General features: G+C 35.4%; 1 protein-coding gene across 1 annotated transcript in view; it reads left to right on the top strand.

Annotated features, from left to right (window-relative positions):
* Window positions 1-21,189, top strand: part of LOC103747790 (CUB and sushi domain-containing protein 3) — a 473,923-nt gene that overhangs the window by 198,615 nt on the left and 254,119 nt on the right. Inside the window, exon 19 of the mRNA XM_008850327.1 lies at window positions 7,058-7,252. Within this exon, the coding sequence (XP_008848549.1) occupies window positions 7,058-7,252 (195 nt within the window). The remainder of the gene's footprint in view (window positions 1-7,057; window positions 7,253-21,189) is intronic.

Here is a 21,189-nt window from a genome sequence, read left to right as displayed (position 1 = left end):
CTGAAGGTCAGAGGAATATATTGTGTGTCTTGCTGTATTCCTTTCTGCCTATTCCCAGAGACAGGGTCTTTCACTGAACCTGTCACTTATCAGTTTGGCTAGGCTAATAGCCAGCTATCCCCATTGATCTTTCTGTTTCTGTCCCTTATACTCACCACCAGGGTTAGAGATATCCTGGGCTGCATTTAAGTTTAAGTGATTACCATGAGTATCAAATCAGGTTTCCATGCTTAAATAGCAAGCACTTTTACCCATAAGCCATCTCCCCAGCTCCCATTTTTTAACTGAAAATTATATAGAAGAAAAAATAAATAAATTCAAAGCACCCACTCAGTGAACACCATTCACACGGTGCCATGTTTGCTTAAGAGCCATTTATTCTTATTTTAGTAAGTCAAATATTATCTGCAATGACTTGTCAGTGGCAGAATACACAAACTGATGGCCATGGACAGCGAGGATTTGGGGTGCTATCTGTTTATTGGGATTATCTGCAGGTGCTAGTTTATATGCCCCTGAGCCTGTGGGCTAGACAGTCAGTGGTATTGAGGAGAGCTGTGTTTGAGCACCATATAACTTATTCTTTCTGCCTGGAAGATACAACCTACATCCAATCCTGGGATTCAGCTAAATGGCTAGGCAAGAAAACTGTAGTGTACACTTAAGGTAGCTTTCAGACATCCTTGCTACTTTCATGACAATGGCCTCTTAAACCTGAATTTGGTAACTACCATTTACATGTGTGCCTGCTTATACTTACTTTTATATTTTCTTTCATGCATACATTTGTCCTGTTTTCATACAACTTTTACATTGTCATTATGTGTGTATTAATGTTTTTCCTTAAATGGTTGTTGAAGTTTATCAATGTGAGACAGATGGTTCTTACTAATTTCCTTACCATGTTCTTTCTTCTAGCAGTGCTATCGTTAATGTGTGTTCTTTTTCTGATAGGTTATTATAGTACTGCTGTGAATGAATCATGATGCAATGAATACTTTTATGTGTCTTCTTGATATATTTGTGAGAGTCACATTGAAACATTTGTGTATGTGCTAGTGCTGGATTATCAGGTCCAAAGGTTTGAACCTCTTCAATTCATTTCATATTGCCAAGTTATTTAGAGAATACCGAGAGTCTGTTCCAATTCAGACTGAATGTCAGAAGATAAGAGCTTAAAATACTCAATCGTTTTGAAAAATCAGTGCTTTTGCCAAATTTTAAAGTTGTTAATTTCATAGTTATTGGTCATTCTCATTTGATTTCCTTTACTCCACTTAGTATTAAGTTGATCCTATCTTCGCTATTTTGCATACTCACAGCTCCTTTTCAAAATCTGTGTCATCCTACCATTACACATTTTTCTAGTTGGTTTTCTGGTTTTATTTTATTTATAGGAACTATTTTCTCTCATGGAAATTACTACTGCATAACATTTATGTTATCATTAATACCTCCATCTTTGACGAGTAGAGTTTCACTTTTTCTCTGTGTTCTCTGTTATACAGATTTTTTTTAATCTGTAGCATATTTAATTCTTCCTTATCCTCATAATTTATACTTCTGTCTGGGTTTAAAAGACGCTTCTTGCCAGGTGTGGTGGAGCATGCCTTTAATCCCAGCACTCGGGAGGCAGAGGCAGGTGGATCTCTGTGAGTTTGAAGCCAGCCTGATCTACATAAGGAGCTCCAGGCCAGCTGGGGCTAAAGGGAGGCCCTGTCTCAAAAAGACCAAAAAAAAAAAAAAAACCTTTCTTTATTACAAGTTTCATACAAACATTCCTTTCTGTTTGTTTCTAAAGTTTTGGGCTTTACTTTTCACCTTTATGTCTTAAACATATGTGGAACCTATTTTTGTGTAAGCTAGCAATCTCGTTTCTTTCCATGTAACTGATTGCTTTAGCAGCACTTACTGAGAAAAAATGCTATTGCTTTCAAATATCAAATCTGTTAGCCATTTTTTTCAACTCTCTAGAGAGTTCCACTGGCCTCTTTTTCTGACTCCATGCCAGCATCTTTACTAACATTTCAACAATAATTTAAAATAGGCCACAGTACAAGGTGTACAGCACACTATTTAGTGAGACGTTTCATTGCTGTATCAAAATATCCAACAGAATTATTTAAAATTAGAATCCATTTATTTTGGCTCATGCAGGCCTTCAGAGTTTTCAGAGTCTGCCCCACTGTTCCTGAGCCCTGGTGGGGCAGGTTCACGGCCATTCTTGCTGAGAAGCACTCAGTTGCTCACCTCTTGGCAGCTAAGTAGCAGAGAAGAGAGGGACTCAGAGCAAAATTCTGTCCTCCTTGACATGTATCTTCCCATGACCTGCTTCAAGCCTCTAGACCTCACCTCCTGTAATTTCCCAAACCTCTCAAAATAGCCCCCTCCTTTGGGGACTAGGCCCAGAGCAACATTTCACATTCAAACTGTAACAACTTTCTTTTTTAAGTTTGTCCTGGGTACATGTCACAACATTTTGAACTTCTTTTAGTTTTAGAATTAAGCTTCTTCTATGTATTGAATTTGATTGGCACTACACTGAATTAACAAATTGTTTGGGAATAAATTGATGTCTGACATATCATCTTCCCATCTATTAATATGGCAAGTCGCTCAATTTGCTCATGTTTCTTTAATGTCTTTGAGGAATTGTCTATAATTTTCTTCATAAAATCTTCCTCATTTTAATTTAAATGTCTTACAGTTTTACAGGTAATAAGTGATGCCTTTATTGTATGATATCCTTGTTGTTGTTAATAAGAAAGCCACAGTCATATTTTATTATTTCTTGGATCTGTCAAAGTTACTTAACTTTCACTGATATAATAATACTTCTGTACAGTTTTAGATTGTCTTTACAGTGTGGATTCTCCTTCTTTGTAATCTACTCATATTTCATCATTGTTTCTTAGCTTATTGAATGTTCCATATTGGAATTCCAATATCTTGTTAAATAACAGCAGTGATCACAATTAATACTATATAATTGATGATATTTTTTAATGAATTTAATGTCTAACCTTTAAACATTGCTCTTCATTTGGAGCAATATAAATGAAGACCTAGCTTTTTGGCTCTTATTGTACTCTGGTACATTAGGAAGTGATATGCATTAAAAATTATTTGCTTTTGTAAATGACAATTTTTCGGCAAAACCCATTTAAGTCCTTGCTTAAAAGCATGTGGCCCACAGTCTAGAATCTTAGCCAACATTTTGTAATATCTTGAAACACTGTCAGATAGAGAATGTCTCTTCTTTTACCTTGCTAACCACCTACACGTATACTAAAATGCAAGAATCTTAGGAGTTAAAACTTTGTCTGATTTATTCATGCCTATACATTGAGTGCATAGAATATTCCCCATACAACATAACTATGAAACAATTATTTGCCTTTGAGCAACAGGCTTTGAAATGTTGCATAAGTTTTCTAAAAGCATTGTGGTACTATTGCTATACCTATTGTACAGATGCTAGAATTAGAGAGATTAGATTGTTTGAATGACTTATGCAAGACTATCTCAATGTGTATGACCACAAAGAATAAAGTAAAGAACTTAGAAACAGAATGAAATACACAATCATATCAGCCCATTCTCCCTACCTACCACTTTCAGTCTTTACATCAATCCCCACTTATAATTCTAGAGGAAATCTTATTTTTATACTATAAGCAATATTTATTTTCAACAATACACTTAAACTCTAATAATTAATTCTCTGTTTTGACCGTTAAAATTTGTCAATGAGAGAAAAGCTGTACTCCAGACACTGCTTCAGGACCCCAGGTTGATTCTTTCTATTGCTTTCCATATTTTTATTCTGCTTTAACTCCAGTTTCTGATACTATAACAAAAGACTTGAGGCTGGGTAACCTATAAATAGTAGGCATTTATTTCTACAATTCTATTGACCAAGATGTCCAATTCTAAGATGTCAGTATCTTGCAAAGACTGTCTTACAATATTTTCCATTGGCAGAGGTGAGATGATAAAAGAGGATGAAGCAGAGCAAGAGAGAATCAAATTTACAGGCAACAAATCCACTATTCATATTATCCATGTTCATGGTAATCAAATTGACTTCTAGGGTAGATTCCTCAACAGATTAGTCATATTTTATTAAGCTCCCCCATCTTCCAGCACTGTTACAGTGGTGATTAAATTGCAACATGTAAACTTTGGGGGATATAGCCAATACCAAGAGACTTTTCCTCTCTAATCATCTTATTTCTTTTTTAAAAAATATTATTTATTATTTTATTTTATGTGTACACATGTATTGACTGCATGTCAGTAAGTGCACTCATGTTGTGCAATGCCCACATGGGTCAGAAGAGGTTGTCAGATCCCCTGAAACTGGAGTTTCAGACAGTTGTTAGCTGCCATGTGGGTGATGGGATTCTAATCCAGGTCTTCTGCAAGAAAAACCAGTGTTCTTCATCTCTGAGCCATCTCTCCAGCCCCAAATCATCTTATTTCTAGATATTAATGAGCTACCAATGAGTCATGGAATGAAAAACACTTCAGACTCCTCAAGCTGAAATTTATATCCCTAAAATGAAGTGAGAGAAAGTGGAAGCCCTGGACCACAAAAATGCTTTTCCTTGTCATTAATATATCCTAGCACTCTGAATCAAGGATGTTTGCTTTTCTTAGTACTAAAAAGTTAAAATTTTAGTAGGCTTTTATTTTAAACTTGATTTTATAATCTATGTTCATGTTTATCTTTAATAAAAGCTATATATGTATATATAAATGTGTAGCCGTATGCAGGCATATACTTATGTGTATATAAAGAATATTCAAGGGCTGGAGAGATAGAGCAACAGTTAAGATCACTGGCTGCTCTTGCAGAGGACACAAGTTTGAATCCCAGCAACCACATTCCAGCTAACAACCATCTCTAACTCCAGTTCCAGTGTTTCCAAACACCTCTTCCGACCTCACAGACACTGCATGGCATGATTGCACTTAGGTACATGTAGGCAAAACACTCAAACACATAAAATTTAAAAACTAAATAAATAAATTTAAAGAGTATTGAAGCAGTAAAAAAATATTGAAACCAACTGAGAAAAAATATAGTCTGATATATTTTATTTAAAGAGTAAAAGTAAGAAAAACAATTGATGTCTATGATTTGTTCATCAGACAACCCAATATTTCAGCAAGCAAATTTTTACTCATAAAGATAGTTCCATAAATTTGTCGTTTCATAATTTTTATCAGGTGCTTTCAATTTTTCCAAAGGTAAATGCAATGGCACACATGGTAGGAAACAAGCGCAGTATTACTCAAGGAAACCTACTCACCAAGGGTTGAAAGCAGTATATAAGAATCAGGAGGTAAATGAGTCTACTCAGGGCTGGAGAGGTGGCTCAGCAGTTAAGAATACTGATTGTTTTTACAGAGGGCCCGGTTTCCATTCCCAGCACCCACGTGGTGGCTACGGAACCGTCCTTATCTCCAGTTCCAGGGGAATCCAAAGCCCTCTCCTGATCGCCTGGGCATTGCACAACACGGGGGCACTTACATGCGACCAATACACTCATCCAGATGAAATGAAAATAATAAATAAAATATTTAATAAAAAACAAGTCTACTCAAACTAAATAGAACACACAAAAAAAATTCTGCACAAGCATTACTAAAAATATGTCAAACATGTCTCCCTATAAAAAGTAAAATAGGAGTGAGTGTGGGTTTGATCAAAACACCTTATATGCATATATGAAATTCTCAATAATTTTTTAAGTTAAAAAAAGTAAAATAATTGCAATATAGTTTCAATGACATATTATTGAAGCTGAGAACTTTTTTTTAAAAAAAGGAAAAGTTGACTTTGTAGATAATTAGTATTAGAAAAACTAGCAAGTTCAACAGGCGAATACTTTCAAACATTTATTAAATCCTTCCTTTTCCCATACATTTAGTTTACTTGTTGAAGACCAGGTTACTGTCCCTCTTAAATTGCATTGTGTTTCCTTGTCTATTCAGTTTGAGGTTTTATTCTTCAAAATAAACAAATTAAACTCACTATCCCTCTTTAGAGATCCAAGGGAGTAAATTGTCCTTCAGGATCTTCCCTGAAAACAGTGTTTTCTGAATATTTTATGTAGAAAGATCATGGTTTCTCCAGGATATCCCTGGGTGACTGTTTCCAGCACCTCTTGCAAGAATCCATGGATGTTCATGTTTCTTATATAAAGTGGTGTAGCTTTGTGTACAACTTACACACAACCCTGCATGTATATCGCATCATTCATAAAATGATATGCAGGCAGTTTTTATACTGTATTGTGTAGGGACTAATTATAATGTTTCTAATAGTTAAGTACAGATAGAGGTATGTTTGTCCTAACTACATGCTACACCAATGAGGTGCATGGTGAACAAACAGGTAGAGACTCCTGACCAGAAAGAGCCAGAGGCTCAAGCAGGGAGTGGCCTCACTTTGTCTCATTTGCATGGCTTCAGGGCAGTGCTGCATGTACAGAAAACTCAAATGTTGCTTTTTAAGGAATTCCTGACTTTGATTTTCTATTTGAATTTGAATAATTTTTATGCATGCTTAGTTGACTTTGCGTTGTGGAACACAGGGATACAGTGTACCTTGGTTTGAGAGGCAAGTTTTAGATAAACTGTGAATTTGAAAAATTACAATGTACTTTTGTGAGTATGTGTGTGAGAGTGTGTGTGCATGTGAGTGTTTGTGTTTGTGAGTGTGTAGGTGTGCACATGTGAGTGTATGTGTGTGAGTGTGTGTGTGTGTGTGTGTGTGTGCTCACACACGTGTGTCCTTGCTGGGGCTAGGGTCTAGATTTAAAAGATTAAGTCATTGAACTTGGATTTGACATTTGGGAATTCAATTTTTCTAGCTTGCACATGGTAGCTGTCTTTTCTTCATGCCCTTAACCTCCTTTTGACATGACCAGCTCTTCCTTCTCTCTCAATACTTAGATACTATTCTTCAGGAGATGAGCATGCTCCAAAGGATTCGTGTGAAATCATGTCTTCGAGCAATTAATATCATATAAAAACTGTTTTACAGCAAAACTCCGGGAGTCCTGCTTTGACCCAGGCAATATAATGAATGGCACCAGACTTGGAATGGATTATAAATTGGGGTCAACTGTCACCTACTACTGTGATGCTGGCTATGTTCTCCAAGGTTATTCGACACTTACTTGTATCATGGGAGATGATGGAAGACCTGGATGGAATAGAGCCCTACCAAGTTGTCATGGTAAAAGCATAATTTTTGTTGAGTTTTTATTGTTAGATGGAATCAAGAAATATGAAAGACAGTTCTACATTGTTTAACTTTAAAAAATTATTGAGCATTTCACACATGCATATAATGTGCTTTGATCAAATCCAAAGCTACTCTCTCCCCTCCAACTACTCCCGTATCTCCCCATCACTTTTTTTCTGACAACTTTGTGTACTCTTTCTTTTTGGGGGGAGGGGGGCTTTTTAAAGTCATCATTTAATATATAATATGAAATTGTGATATGGTAATGAAGAGATTTTGTAAAGTATTTTAAAGTAAATTTAATAAAGAAATTATTGGGAGAACTGCATATATTTTAGTGTGTCTATTTTAGAAAGAGAACTCTCTCAAAGACCAGCTATTTATATATTTTTGGCTCATTGAATACCTTTGGGATTAAGACATATTGCAATATACATAAAAATTGCTAGAAATGTTATCAAGAATTAGTGATCAACTCTTATTTGAAATAAGGATTTGGAAAATATGCATTTTTCCAAAGAAATAGATGTCTAAAAGAGAAAGTAATGCTTACATGTTTAAAAACCATATGCTTGGGGACTGGAGAGATGGCTCAGAAATTGAGTCCTGGCTGCTCTTGCAGAGGACCCGGGTGTGGATCCCAGCAGCCACATGGCAGATAACAACTGTCTGTGACTCCAGTTCCAGGAAATCCGACACCATCTTCTGACTTCCATGAACATTGCATGACACAAGTGCACTTACATACATGCAGGCTTACACTTATACACTTAAAATTTGGGAAAACATACATGTAATATGCTTGCATATAAAACCAACACAGGAAGGACAGAACAAAGAATATCAGTGTAGAAAAATAATACAGATGTCCTAAACAGTTGAAGATCCTAATGCATTGCACAAAATTGATACAGAGATGGTGTCAACTAGAAAATGTTCTCCAAACCACCAGTGAGACATAAAATCAATCTACTGGATCATGACAATCAGTTTTGCAGTAGATACAGAACTGAATCAAATAAAATTGAATTATAAATGAAGAAAAATATTCTAGTTCAAATAATAAAATTATTTTGTGAAACTTTTTTTAGTTGTATGCAAAGAAATATAAATATACATGTATTCAAGTGTATGGGTGACTGTATATGTATCAGTGTGTCAATTTGTGAATCGGACCATGATAGAAAAAGTATAATAAAAGTATATTTAGGGGCTGGAGTTAAGGCTCAGTAGTTAGGAGCACAGATTGCTCTTGCAGAGAACCCAGGTTTGGTTCCCAGCATCCAGATGGCAGCTAACAACTATCCTTTGCTCCCATCCCAAGGGACCCAGTGCCCTCCCCTGTATTTGAGGGCTTTATATGACATCAATGCACTTACATACATGCAGGCATATCACTCATAAGCCTAAAATAAAAGTAAATTTAAAATTTTTAAGTATATTTATTACTACAGATCTTATTAATAAAAAAAGAGAAAAAAACATGATTTGAGAATTCAAAGGTTTTGTGTGTGATGCATATACTAAATTTGCCTTGTAAATTATGTTCATTGGACTTGATTACTGTTGCCATGGTTCCTCATTTACCCATGTCATTTAATTTCTTTCAAGTTCGTTTTCTCCTACCACTAATATGAAATATTTGCTCAAAAATATTTTTGTAAGAAAAAAAGAATCAGGCTCTGATACAAGCTTGTCATCCCAGAATTTGGGAGTCTAAGGTAGGAAGTCTGAGTTCTCTCAGCGAGCCTGGCCTACAGCCAACAACTTGATTCAAAAACAAACAGTAACAACAACAAAAAAACAAAGAAACAAATCTGACTAGTGAGGTAGCCCGTGGTCAATGGAATGCTAACAATATATAAGTAAGTACTTCTGAAATAAAATTATTTGATAGGATCAATATTCCCTAGTAAATATACTAATCACTGGCCTAATAGTCTTACCTATACACACTTTTGAGGGTAGAGAAGGCCTGAGTTCTAATATGTCATCATTGCTATAACCTGAGGAAAGATGAACTTCAATTTTTAATTTTAAAAACTAGATTAATGCTTAATAATTGAGTAGATTGTGAAGTTCTGGTTAATAAACATTGCACTCACACACAGAGGGCCTAAGAAAGTTCACGAAAATATTGCATAGTAATGCACAGAGGTCGTGGTGTTCAGCAGTGCTCCAAAGAACCCAAGTGCCTGAAGATACACATTTCACTTGTGATTGTGTGTTGGGTTTCAGTCTAACAAATGTGCTTCTCTCATTTTGATGTTAGATTAAATGTAATTATTTTTGTTAATATTTGAGTATATTCATTTACTCTTCATGAAATAGGATGTAACTGAGTAGTTACAGCTTTCTTAAGATATAATAATTTTATAATCTAGACTTTTAACCAAAATGCAGTTTCATGGAGATCAAATAAAATTTGCAGAGTGGATTATTTTAAACCAGAAGAAAAAGGAATTTTAAGATAAATCATTAATATATACCATAGTTGAAGAAAATAAACTTACTATTTAAGAGTAGACTTATTTAATATTAGATAATATTTTGAAAAAAATATAGAGTCTGCTATGTGGCCTTGTTCAGTTTTTTAGGTAGTTTATCTGATCGTTAGACACTAGGCATGATTTATATTACTGTGCTTTATGAAATTGTTGGAAAATTATATTAAACAACTTATTTAAAGCAATAATCTTGTGGTTTTTACTCTCATATAAAAAAAGGAAATTTTTTAAAAAGAATTAAGAATATCTTGGACTTCTAGTCAGCATCACAGAAATCTATTGCTTTCCCTCCCAATAATTATGTGGGGACTAGCTAACTGTAATAATTTAATATTTAAAAGTCAGTTATTGTTTAAATCATATAAAATAGATCCAAAAGAATTCATTGTTAATAAAGACAAATTGTTTATTTTTAGAATAATTATATATATGTACTGAAATAATAAGGTGAAATTACTTATATTTAACTCAATGGTCATCTGCCCTATCCATATATATGTGTATATATATATATACACATATATATATTTCCTTTTCCCCTAGAAACTTATTTTCTAATAATTTCTCTATGATTTTTAATTCATTTATTTATTTTTAATGTGTATGAGTGTTTTTCTTGCATGTAAGTGCACTTTTACATGCAGTATCCCTGGAGGTCAGAGAGGGCATCAGATTCCCTAGAACTGGAGTTATGGATGCTTGTTAACTACCATGAGAGTGCTGGGAACTGAACCCAGATCCTCTGTGAGAGCAGCAGTGCTCTTTACCACTGAACCATCTCTCTAGCCCCTTCTCTATGATCTTGGTGGACATTTCCATGGATTAATCTGACATATGAATGTGTAGACAATGTCTGCTGAGCTTCTGATAGGAAAGACTGTTATGTTGCACTCACAACATTCTCTTCTATGTTTCTGAAGTATGTATTTTTTTATTATTCTAGTGGCTGCTTCTGCTCTCTGTTAATATGTGCATGTCTCTCTTTATAATTTCAACAATGTTTGAAGGGCTTTTCATACTAGGAATTATGCCATAGTAGGATCCTAAGGTCTCCAAGAACAGTGCCAAATGTCCTGACTGATGGGTAGGCTGTGCTTTAAGGTCTTTAAGTTGGGAGTTGGCTATTTGAAAATGATTTCTAAATGTCAAAGTAAGAAAAGCTTTGATTTGTTTGCTTGTTTCTCTTGTCATACTGGGTATTGAGCCCAGGATCCCATGCTACTTTTTAAATTTAAAATGAATCGCCAACATGCTAATACTCTACAGACTCTTTAAACACAGCTCGTTCTGCTTCTTCAAGCCATCGCAGTTTCACCTAAAAGAACAAAGTTCCAGGGAGTGGTAGGCTACAAATCCCTGCTTAGCTTGTGACCTATTAATTTATATAAACAAACTCTTAGAGAGATTTGGGGACTTGAGCAGAAACATAAGAATTTACAAAATCTGAGTGTTTCAAAAGACAGGTTTCTTATCGCTGCTTAGGATTCAATATTCTTTTTAAACCTTAGAAATATGTTTTTACGAGCTTAGGGTAAACATGGGAGATTATATTAGTCAGCAGTAGATCTCAAATAATTGCATCCTGTCATAGTTTCTGCTCAGTAATGAGGAAACCCTGTGGTTTATTGCAGGAAAATGTCACATGTATTCAAAGATAACAGATCAGAATATCAATATATCCATATTTTTCTTGTAATTAAAAAGCTTTGTTTAGAAAACAATTTTGTTTTATTTTTTTACTTTGAGAAGCATCTGCTGAAATGAAATTTAGTTGCGAACAGGCATATGGGGTTAAAGTCATGCATAAGCACTGTCCATAAATCTTACTCGATATTAAAGAAGGTACTAAACTCAAAGAATGACAGATCCCACATATTCTTCCTTTTATTTATTTTACCTATTCATGTTGGCTTGATTCACTTCATATACTGGATCAGTTTATGATTACCTGGAGCACTGAGTCATCTAGGAGAAATAGAGCGTCTTCCTAACTGGATTCTTTCCTTCCCTTTTCTCCATATAGTATCTTATGAAAATCATCTATAAGTGTACACCAATTATATTAGCATGAACTTACAGTTCATCAGTGACTTTGCGAACAAAAATAAGCCCCCAAAATCTTCTGCATTTGCTGTTCTTTTAGCCTGATTTTAGCCTCATTTCTTGCCAGGGTGCCTTTCTCACTTGCTTTACAACATCTAGTCACTTTTCTTCCCATTAAGAAAAAAAAAGGAATTCATATTTACCTTTCTTCTGCCTCTGCCTCTGCCTCAAAGATCTCCTAGAATGAAATCAGTATTTATCTCTGAAATCACAACTATATGCTGTTTATAAAGATATTTCTGGTGTTTGTATAGCCCCAGGTAGTGAGGTCTCAAAACATTGAAAAGGAAATCATAAAATCTAGGAGTACTGTACATAGTACCAATTCAGTGTGCTTGATCTTTTCTAGTTCAGTAGGAATCGAACTGATAGACGATTATAATACCTTAAGTGTAAACATAATGGGACTGCAAAATGACTGCTAGCTTTCCAGTTATTACAAAGAAATGATCATCTCCCTTATTCATTTCATTTTCAAAAGTACAGAATACATCATGTTAATTAGTAGAGGTGATAAACATTACCATTGAAATCCCCCCCCCCAAAAAAAACCATAGGAAAAAAAGTACAGAGTTTATGCATCTGGCTCTGCTCTAATCTCGGGGATTATGGCAGGAGCTAGTCATGGTCCTTACTCTTAGAAAGTTTACAATCTGATGAAATACAAACAGGGAAGGTTTAATTAATGAAAACAGTGAGCTGAAGATGGTAAGGAGACTGACCAAGTTGCTAAGAACATTAAGTTTCATTGTAGCCCCGGGAAATGGAAAATTACAATTCTCATGTTAAAAAAGAAGAACAATAATACTTTAAAAAGTCCAGTTACTGTCCCAGTGTCTTACTGGTTTAGTTTTATTGTGGCTCTATGAGCTTAATCACTGCCCCGCAGGTAGGCTTTTTAATATTGACTGTTTTATAACTTTATAGCCTGAGTGCCTGCAATTTTGGGCTGGTGCTTTAGTCTATTTTGTGCTTTTATAATAGAATATCTGAAACTCAGTAATTTATAAAACATATATAGACTTACTTGTTACAGATTTAGAACTTGGAAATTTTAAGGTCAAGAGCCCTCCATCTGGAAAGGCATTCTTGCTAAGTGATCCACGGCTGGAGTGAAGAAGGCAAAGAAGATAGGCGTGCTGGCCCCAGGCTAAAATGCTTATTAAAAATGTCCTTGAGGTTTATAAAACTCTTCAGATGGAAAGAAAGCTAGAGTCCTTATGACTACATACCAAGATTATCTTGTCTAACACCCTGAGCCATTTAGCATTATCTCTCATTTTAAAATGTGATATAATTAAAACATGAAGATGAAAGAGTCACAAAACAAAGACCAAGTTCTAAATATTTCTGAGCATCATCAAATATATTTGGCTTTTATCAGCAACATATAATAATTTTTTTCACAGATAGAAAACACAGATTATGCATCAAGATCATATTCTGTAGTTAAGTGTGATATATTTTGTACTGTGGAAAGATACCATAAGGATAAAACAGAGTGTGTTTCATTTTCATATTATGGGTAGAAAACTATTACTTAAAAGTAAGCAAGAAGAAAAGTTGATATTATGGAGGACCTGTCAATTTCCAGGCAAGCATACATATATCACGTCTCCAGTTGGCCTCAAGCATAGCAGTCTAGATATCATTAACATTGTTGTGAATAAGTCCCTGCTGACATGGATTCTGAAACATACTTTATAGACTATGCAAAGTAATTTGACTGAAAAAAATCAATGCTTATTATTTAGAGAATAATTCCCTGTGACCAATGAGCTTAGGCTCACATTTCTTCCACATCTCTAAAGGTAGTAACATGCCTTTATATTCTTATCATACGTATATATTTACCACTCTCAACTACCATGTAACCTGTATTTGAATCCTACTTCAAAGATACTTTCCTAATATATTAGCCCTTTGTAACAAATCGGAAAAAAAAAAAAAAAAAAACTTATCCAGGAAGTTGAGTCAACTCCGTAATGTCCTCCTTACACCTGAAGAAAGTGATATCTAGCAGTTACTTTTAGGAGTCATGGAGAGATTCAAATGATATTAAGTAGCAGGATAAGAGACTAACCAAAATCAAATCTTTGCTTCAATTGGTGACATAAAAATTTTGCTAATAGGGATCAGAGAAATGACTTAGCAATTAAAAACACTTGCTATTCCAACGGTGTCAGCATGAACAAGACCCACGCAAACTCAAGCAGACAAAATCCTAGCATAGAACAGTGGAAGTGGGCAACAGAACTCAATCTTAGCTGAAAAACTATTGGCAGGTGATTAATCCTGGGTTTTCTAGTTTGCCTTCAATTGCTGTAACAATTCACTCTCACCAAAACCAACTTGGTAGGAAAGGGTTTATTTGGCTTACAAGCACAGTCCATCATCAAGGGAACCCAAGGCAGGAACTCAGGGCAGGAACCTGGAGCACAGACCATGGAGGATAGTTGCATACTTAGGCTTGCTCCTCTGACCAGCATTCTACCTGCTTTCTTATGTAGTATAGGACTACCTGCCCATGGGTGGCATTTCCCAAAGTGGGGTTGGCCCTCCCACATCACTCAACAATGAAGAAAATGCCCCCACAGACATGGCTACAGGCCTGTCTAATGGAGGCAATTCCCAAATTGAGGCTCCCTGAACCCGGGTGTGTCAAGTTGATAACCAAAGCTATCCAGCACACTGGGTAAGGAAGAGCTGAGGTTCATAAGTGAGGGACTCTAGTAGGCTGCCTAGACTTCAGTGGATGAACTTGCACTGAGGGACACTAAGTTGACTCGATAGGCTTTAGGACAAATGACAGAATGTATGAAATCTGAATGGGTGGGCCTATGGGAGGGTGCTAATGGGGAAGGGGTATAAAGATGATTAAAATGTTCTGTATGATATACACAGTAATGGAATAAAAATTTACATAAACAAACAAATGAACAAATAAACAAAAATCCCAACTTGCTGTTCCTACTGACAAGGACTTGATTCCCAGCACCCACATGGCTACTAACAAACTTCCATAACTCCAGTTACAGGAGATCTGTCATCCGCTCTGGCCTTTGTGGCATTACACGTACTCTGAGTACTTACACACATGTGAGCAATGTACTAATACACATTAAATGAAAATACATACATTTAAAAATTCTGCTAATGAGATTCATTCTACAAAATCTAGAAAAGAAAGCAATTTCATAATTGAACAAACATATCTACAAAGCAATGAGGTTGTAGGCAGTCTGCAAAAGACACACAAAGACTGAGCAGAAACTCATAAAAATTTTACAGTAAGTAAAACAAAGAAAAATTGGCCAAAGGTGGTGATATACACCAGTAAGCCTGCTACTTGGGAGTAGTACTAGGTGTACTAAGACATACCTGGCTGTATAATAATAATAAATATGAATAGTAATAATAATGAAGAGAAAAATTAAAATGTATTTTCCTGAGAGACAAATTGATGAAATCTATACTGAGTTTCAGTTTTATGCACAGTTCTGATGACCAGAAAGCTGGTGACCATGCGCAAATGAGTCAAAAGGCCATGTCTGCTATATTTTCAAGGAAAGTCAGATCGTTATCTGGAGTAAGTTAATACTTCCTTTACCTTTGTTAAAAAAAAAAAAAGAAAATTTAATTACTTTACATTTAAATACCAATCAGCAAACCATTCTCTCCAGGACTCCTTAGAGAGATGCATGCTTAAAAGAAGACAAAATAGAGCTGTCTGTGCAACTGAGAATTTGGTCCCTATCCCCAAACACAATGCAGTGACTTAGACTGAAAGGTAAGAGGAGTGTTGTTGAGTCTGTAGTTCTAAAGAGACTAAGGCCTATGCCAAGAGAAGGACAGGGTATTTCACCCCAGTTTCAAATCTAGCCAAGAACCTTTGTGATTTAAAGAACTGATCTGTTCTGTAGAAAAACAGAAATGTAGAAGAGGTTGTCCAATGCAACTAATATATTCTAGACCTTCTAAGGTCAAAGAAACAGCCACTGAGAATATTTCTTTTGTTGGAAAGAGTGAAATTTGATAAACAAAGAGAAAAATATTAAAGGAGAATATAGATAGAACTTGGCTTTCTGATCTTGGTGCACACTGGAAAACTTATGGTGACAAAGTCCTGGTAGCTAATATCATTATTCTTTGTTTCCTGTATTCATAATTTAAGAAAGTGCTAAAATCCCAGTATGAAAATTCAATTAGGGGCCTAGAGAGATGGATCAGCAGTTAAGAGCACTAGCTATACTTGAAGAGGACCTGGGTTCAATTCCCAGCACTTACATGGCAACTAACAACCACTGGAAACTCCAGTTCCAGGGGATCCAACACTGGCTTCTGACCTTTGTGAACACTGCACAACATGGGTACACTTACATATATGCAGGGAATACACTCATACACATAAAATAAAAATAATAAATAAATAAAATTAAATTCAATTAGGGTCTAGAGAAAGTATAGATTATATTTTCCCCTACTGAATTCATGGAGCAAGGAATAGATCCTCTGACTTATTAAGAACTACATATAATGACAGACTTTCCCACCTTGGCTAGCAGTATTGACTCTTGTTTCTTCCTGAGACTTCTAAAGGATAGGATATGAAGAAGATAACCTCATTCACATGACCCTCAATATTCAGGCAGAGATCAATATCTTGAGAAAGAGTTGAACTTGTAGCTTCTTCATCCTTTGGGATGGAATATAGTAGTCTGTTTTTGCTTTTTGTGTGTTTTTTTTCGCTTTTGTTATGATTTTTATTTTATTTTTCAGATTTTTTTGAGACTTTCATACATGAGTACTATCTTTATATATTTTCCACCCTTCCCTTTCCTCCTCCAACACCCTCTGTGTTTCACAAGGCCCTGGTTCTAGAAGAGCTACACAGGTTGGCTGATGAGAGGAAAACTTAGTGTTTTCGAGGAATGAGCTCCCTGATGGATTATGCAATCCCAAGTGGTCAGGCCTAAAAAATGTACAAAAGAGCAAGACTAAGTGGGCTCTGTAAGAGAGAGTGTGTTTGTGTGTGTGTGTGTGTGTGTGTGTGTGTGTCTATGTAAAAATAATTGTACAGGAACTCATGTAGAGAAAGAGTTTCTGATCCTAAGGAATAGTGCCAGAATAAAGAACACCATGGGTTCCTCCAATAGGTCAGCATTGTGCTGTAGAGGTTATTACACAGAACTCCTCTCTCTCAAGGGAAAAATACAGCACATAAGGAGGTTCCCCTGCATTTTCCTTTTAAGCCTTGTACCTTCCTGGAAATGTTGAGGTTTATTTGATTTCCTGAAGTTCTGAGAAAGTTCATTATATCCTTCCATGAAAATTTTGAAATGGATTTGAACAGTTCCTTCATTCACTGACTGAGGCCTGTCCTGTACACCTGACCTAACAGATACACTTGTGTTGTAGTTTCAGTTTATGTTGCTCACTCATCCAGGAAATAATGAAGCTCTATTTAAACTTTAACCTGGTTTCAAAAATGCTGTGTTTTATATTCTATTCTAATATGCTCCCCCAAAATGTTTTTAAATTTTATGAGTTTTAAGTTCCACTTATTTAGTTAATGGCAAAATATTATTAATGTATATTTTATTAATTTCCTCATCTGACATATATTTTGAAAGTCTAGTATGTATCCAGGCACTATGATTGGCTACATGCATACAAATAATACTTTAAAAGTCATGGAATCATTGACTTAATAGCTCTAGCAATCTAGAAAAGACAAACATATTAAAGAACCACGTAATTAAATGCGTACATTATTATGGACTGTATTCTTTATCCTGAGAGTACATGATGGGGTGCTATACAAAAGGGCTTTTCCATAACTCTGGAATTCAAGGAAGCAATATTTGAGAGAAGCTTTAGTATAAGCTATTACAAAGGAATTTTTCCTATGCAATCATTTTATTCTAACATCTTAGCTGTTTTAAGTAATTTTTTAAAAATAACAGATTAGCATCACTGAATAACAGTGTCTCAGAGAAAACAAGGTACCAATTAACTAAAAACAGGGCTTTTATCTTCAAAGAACATCAATTATCCAATACGGATCATATTAAGAGATTGTCTTTCTCATGTATACTTTACCACAAAACCATAGGTTCCTACATGGTACAGATATGGGATTGCAGGAATGGGAAGTAGTTGTTCTTGGTGTTGAAATTTGGGGGATATGAGGAGAATGATCTGAACTAGATAACAGTGCTGTCTACAACTTGTCAACATGCTAATACTCAACTTATAATTTAAAAGGATGAGTTTTAATGTGAATTATACCTCAGTGTCTACAAAGAAGAGTCAAACTCAATGATATATCAACCACAGTTTAATTGTCTGAATTCCAGAACTATTATGTTTTGTTTCTTCTTTTTTAATTTTTTAATTTTTCTTTTATGTGTATGACTGACTGTTCTGCCTACAGTTATGTATGAGCATCTGTGTTGTGCAATGCTAGAGAAGGTCAGAAGAGGGCAACAGATCCCCCTGGAATTAGAGTTGCAGATGGTTGTAAGCCTTCATATTGGTACTGGGAAGCCAACCTAGATCCTCTGCAAGGGTAGTGGGTAGCCTTAACTGTTGAGCCATTTCTCCAGCTGCCCCATCCCCCACCCCCTTTGTTGAGACAGAGTCTCACTATGTAGCACTGGCTGGCCTAGAACTTACTATGTAGACACAGCTGGCCCCAAACTCAAAGAAATCCAACTGCCACCACTTCCTGGGTATTGCCATTATGCTGGGATTAAAGTAGTGCACCACCACATAGCCCTAGGAATGCTATTTTTTGTTATTATCATTATTATTTAAAATGTTTATTTATTTTTATCTTATGGTATAAGAGTTTTGCCTGAATGTATGTAAGTGCCCCTGTGCCATGCAATACCCATGGAGACAAGAAGAGGGTGTCGGATCACCAGGAACTAGAGTTACAGACAGTTGTTAGCCAACATGTAGGTGCTGGGCATCAAATTCCAGTGCTCTTAATCACAGAGCCATCTCTGCAGCGTTAAGAATAGGCATGCTATTCTTAATAGAATTTGATATGTCAATATGAAAGATCTGCCCTAAGACTATTTGTTACTCACTCATAGGCCTTTGCTATTGAATGGCTCTTTATCTGACAGCATATGCTAATAGGATGGAACCACTGCTGACAGAGGAGTGTGGGGTAAAAGAAATGTTCTTAGCAAAATCAAGCGAATGATGTAGAACTCATATCCTACTAAGCTGACATATTGAGTTGTTAAAATGACTTATAAGCCAGTAATTGCCACATTGTAAAGAAAAACTTTGTTATCAAAAAATAACTTGGGGGCCTGGAGAGAGAGTTCAGTCATTGAAATCTCTTATTGAGCTTGCAAAGGAGCCAAATTTTGTTCCCACCAACCATTTTGGGTGGCCCATACCACTTGTAACTCCAGCTCTCACAGATTCAACAGCTTCTTGAGGACTCCAGAAGCACCTACATTCACACGTGCACCTACCCCCACACCATACACAATCACGAGTGCACTACCCCCCACCCCTATACACAGTCACAAATGCACCTACCCCCACCCCATACACAGTCACAGGTGCGCCTACCGCCCCCATACACATTCACACGTGCACCTACCCCCACCCCATACACATTCACAGGTGCATCTACCCCCCACCCCTATACACATTCACACGTGCACCTACCCCCACCCCCATACACACTCCACACATGCACATATTTAAAAATAAAGTAAATCTTAACAAGTAGACTCACAAATAATATGAACTTATAACTATTTCCGGAGGAATGAAGAGTGAGTTTAATTTTTCTGCTGAGGTAAACAGGGGAAGCAATAGAAAGCACACAAAATATTATCCTTGCTGTTTTAAAATAATTGATATTGATATATCAAAGTGAATTTAAATGAATTGAAGTAGAAAATGAAATTTAAATGAATTATTTAAAATAATAGATTATAATTTAAAGATGTATTTATCACTATTAGTTTAAAATACTATAGGAGGCTTATTTTTAAGGCAGATAAAATTAAATGCTTATGTTTATATAGGAGACATGAACAGGAATATAAGAGAGATAGCTGAATATTTAAATGTTTCCATGAAGATCAAGGTTTTGAACAAACATGATAAAGAAAAATGCCAATTTTAAAGTTAATATTGGGAATAATAGCTGTGTGTATTATAATTCATGTCAAAGAGTTTAAGGGTCAGGAAAGGTTTTGTGCTTTAAAACAATGCTCCACTGGAGATATAACTTTCAAATGCATTTCATATTAGGATTTATGTTTTCTGACATTCAATCAGGCTATATCGAAGCACAAGTAATTTATGAGAAGTATACCAGCAGTTTTGTAAGGTAAAGCAGTTCTTTGAAATGAAGGATCACAGGTCACAGCTAGTAAATTCTGGATTTAATATACCACATTGCTCTACTGTGACCTGCAAGAAGTCATCACTTTTCAAAGTATGTAACTTGCTTTCTGAGAATAATTTATATATCATAATCTTCATTATAGAGTATATTTGATAATAAATTATACATTACAGAAATGAAGGACAGATATGAAATATCAAGTACTTAAGAACTTAAGAGCATATTGCACGTAAAGTCTCACAGAAACCAAACACTCCAGAAGTATCTCTTCTGCATACATGGTTTGCTGTTTTATTTCACACAGTGGAAAGATTAACACTTTTTCTCCTTCTTACTCTCCAGTCCTTCTCTACCCACCACACACACCCTTGCTCAAAACACAAGTAGAAAGTCTTTTGTACTGGGTGGTTACAATCTATAAAACTTGTTTTCATTGCCACTCTTCACACTAACATTGTGTATATAATTCAACAGTAAAACAATCATAATAATTAGATAATTGGATCCTGGGCACATTTTACTTATACAAATCAAATCCTATAAATTCAGTCAAAATAAAGTGTTTAAAAATAAACAGAAAAGGGGAAATTAAGAAATAGAAAAAAAAACATATTGTATGGGTGCGTTTACATATTCACTGAGGATTGGCCCCAGGTAGGTACAAACTTAGCATGAATTTTTTTTTTTACTTGATTTGGCACAGATATGGTGTTCTTGTGATGGAATTCAGTACTGATGCAGTCCTCATATATAAGCATCATACTATTGACTGAACTTTTAATGTTTAAAGCTGTGTATTTCTCATATGGTATTACCCCTAAGTGTGATGTTGTAGTGATTCCTGGTAATCAAATAAACAGCAGAAATGGAGTTTTAATGAGAGAAAGTGAAGAATGTTGTATAAGGATTGATTAATAGAGAACTTTGCACTG

Source organism: Nannospalax galili, unplaced genomic scaffold (assembly GCF_000622305.1).
Source record: "Nannospalax galili isolate Female #2095 unplaced genomic scaffold, S.galili_v1.0 scaffold1485, whole genome shotgun sequence".
NCBI lineage: Eukaryota > Metazoa > Chordata > Mammalia > Rodentia > Spalacidae > Nannospalax > Nannospalax galili.
Note: the sequence above shows the minus strand (reverse complement) of the source record. Positions and strands in the feature narration are given on the sequence as shown.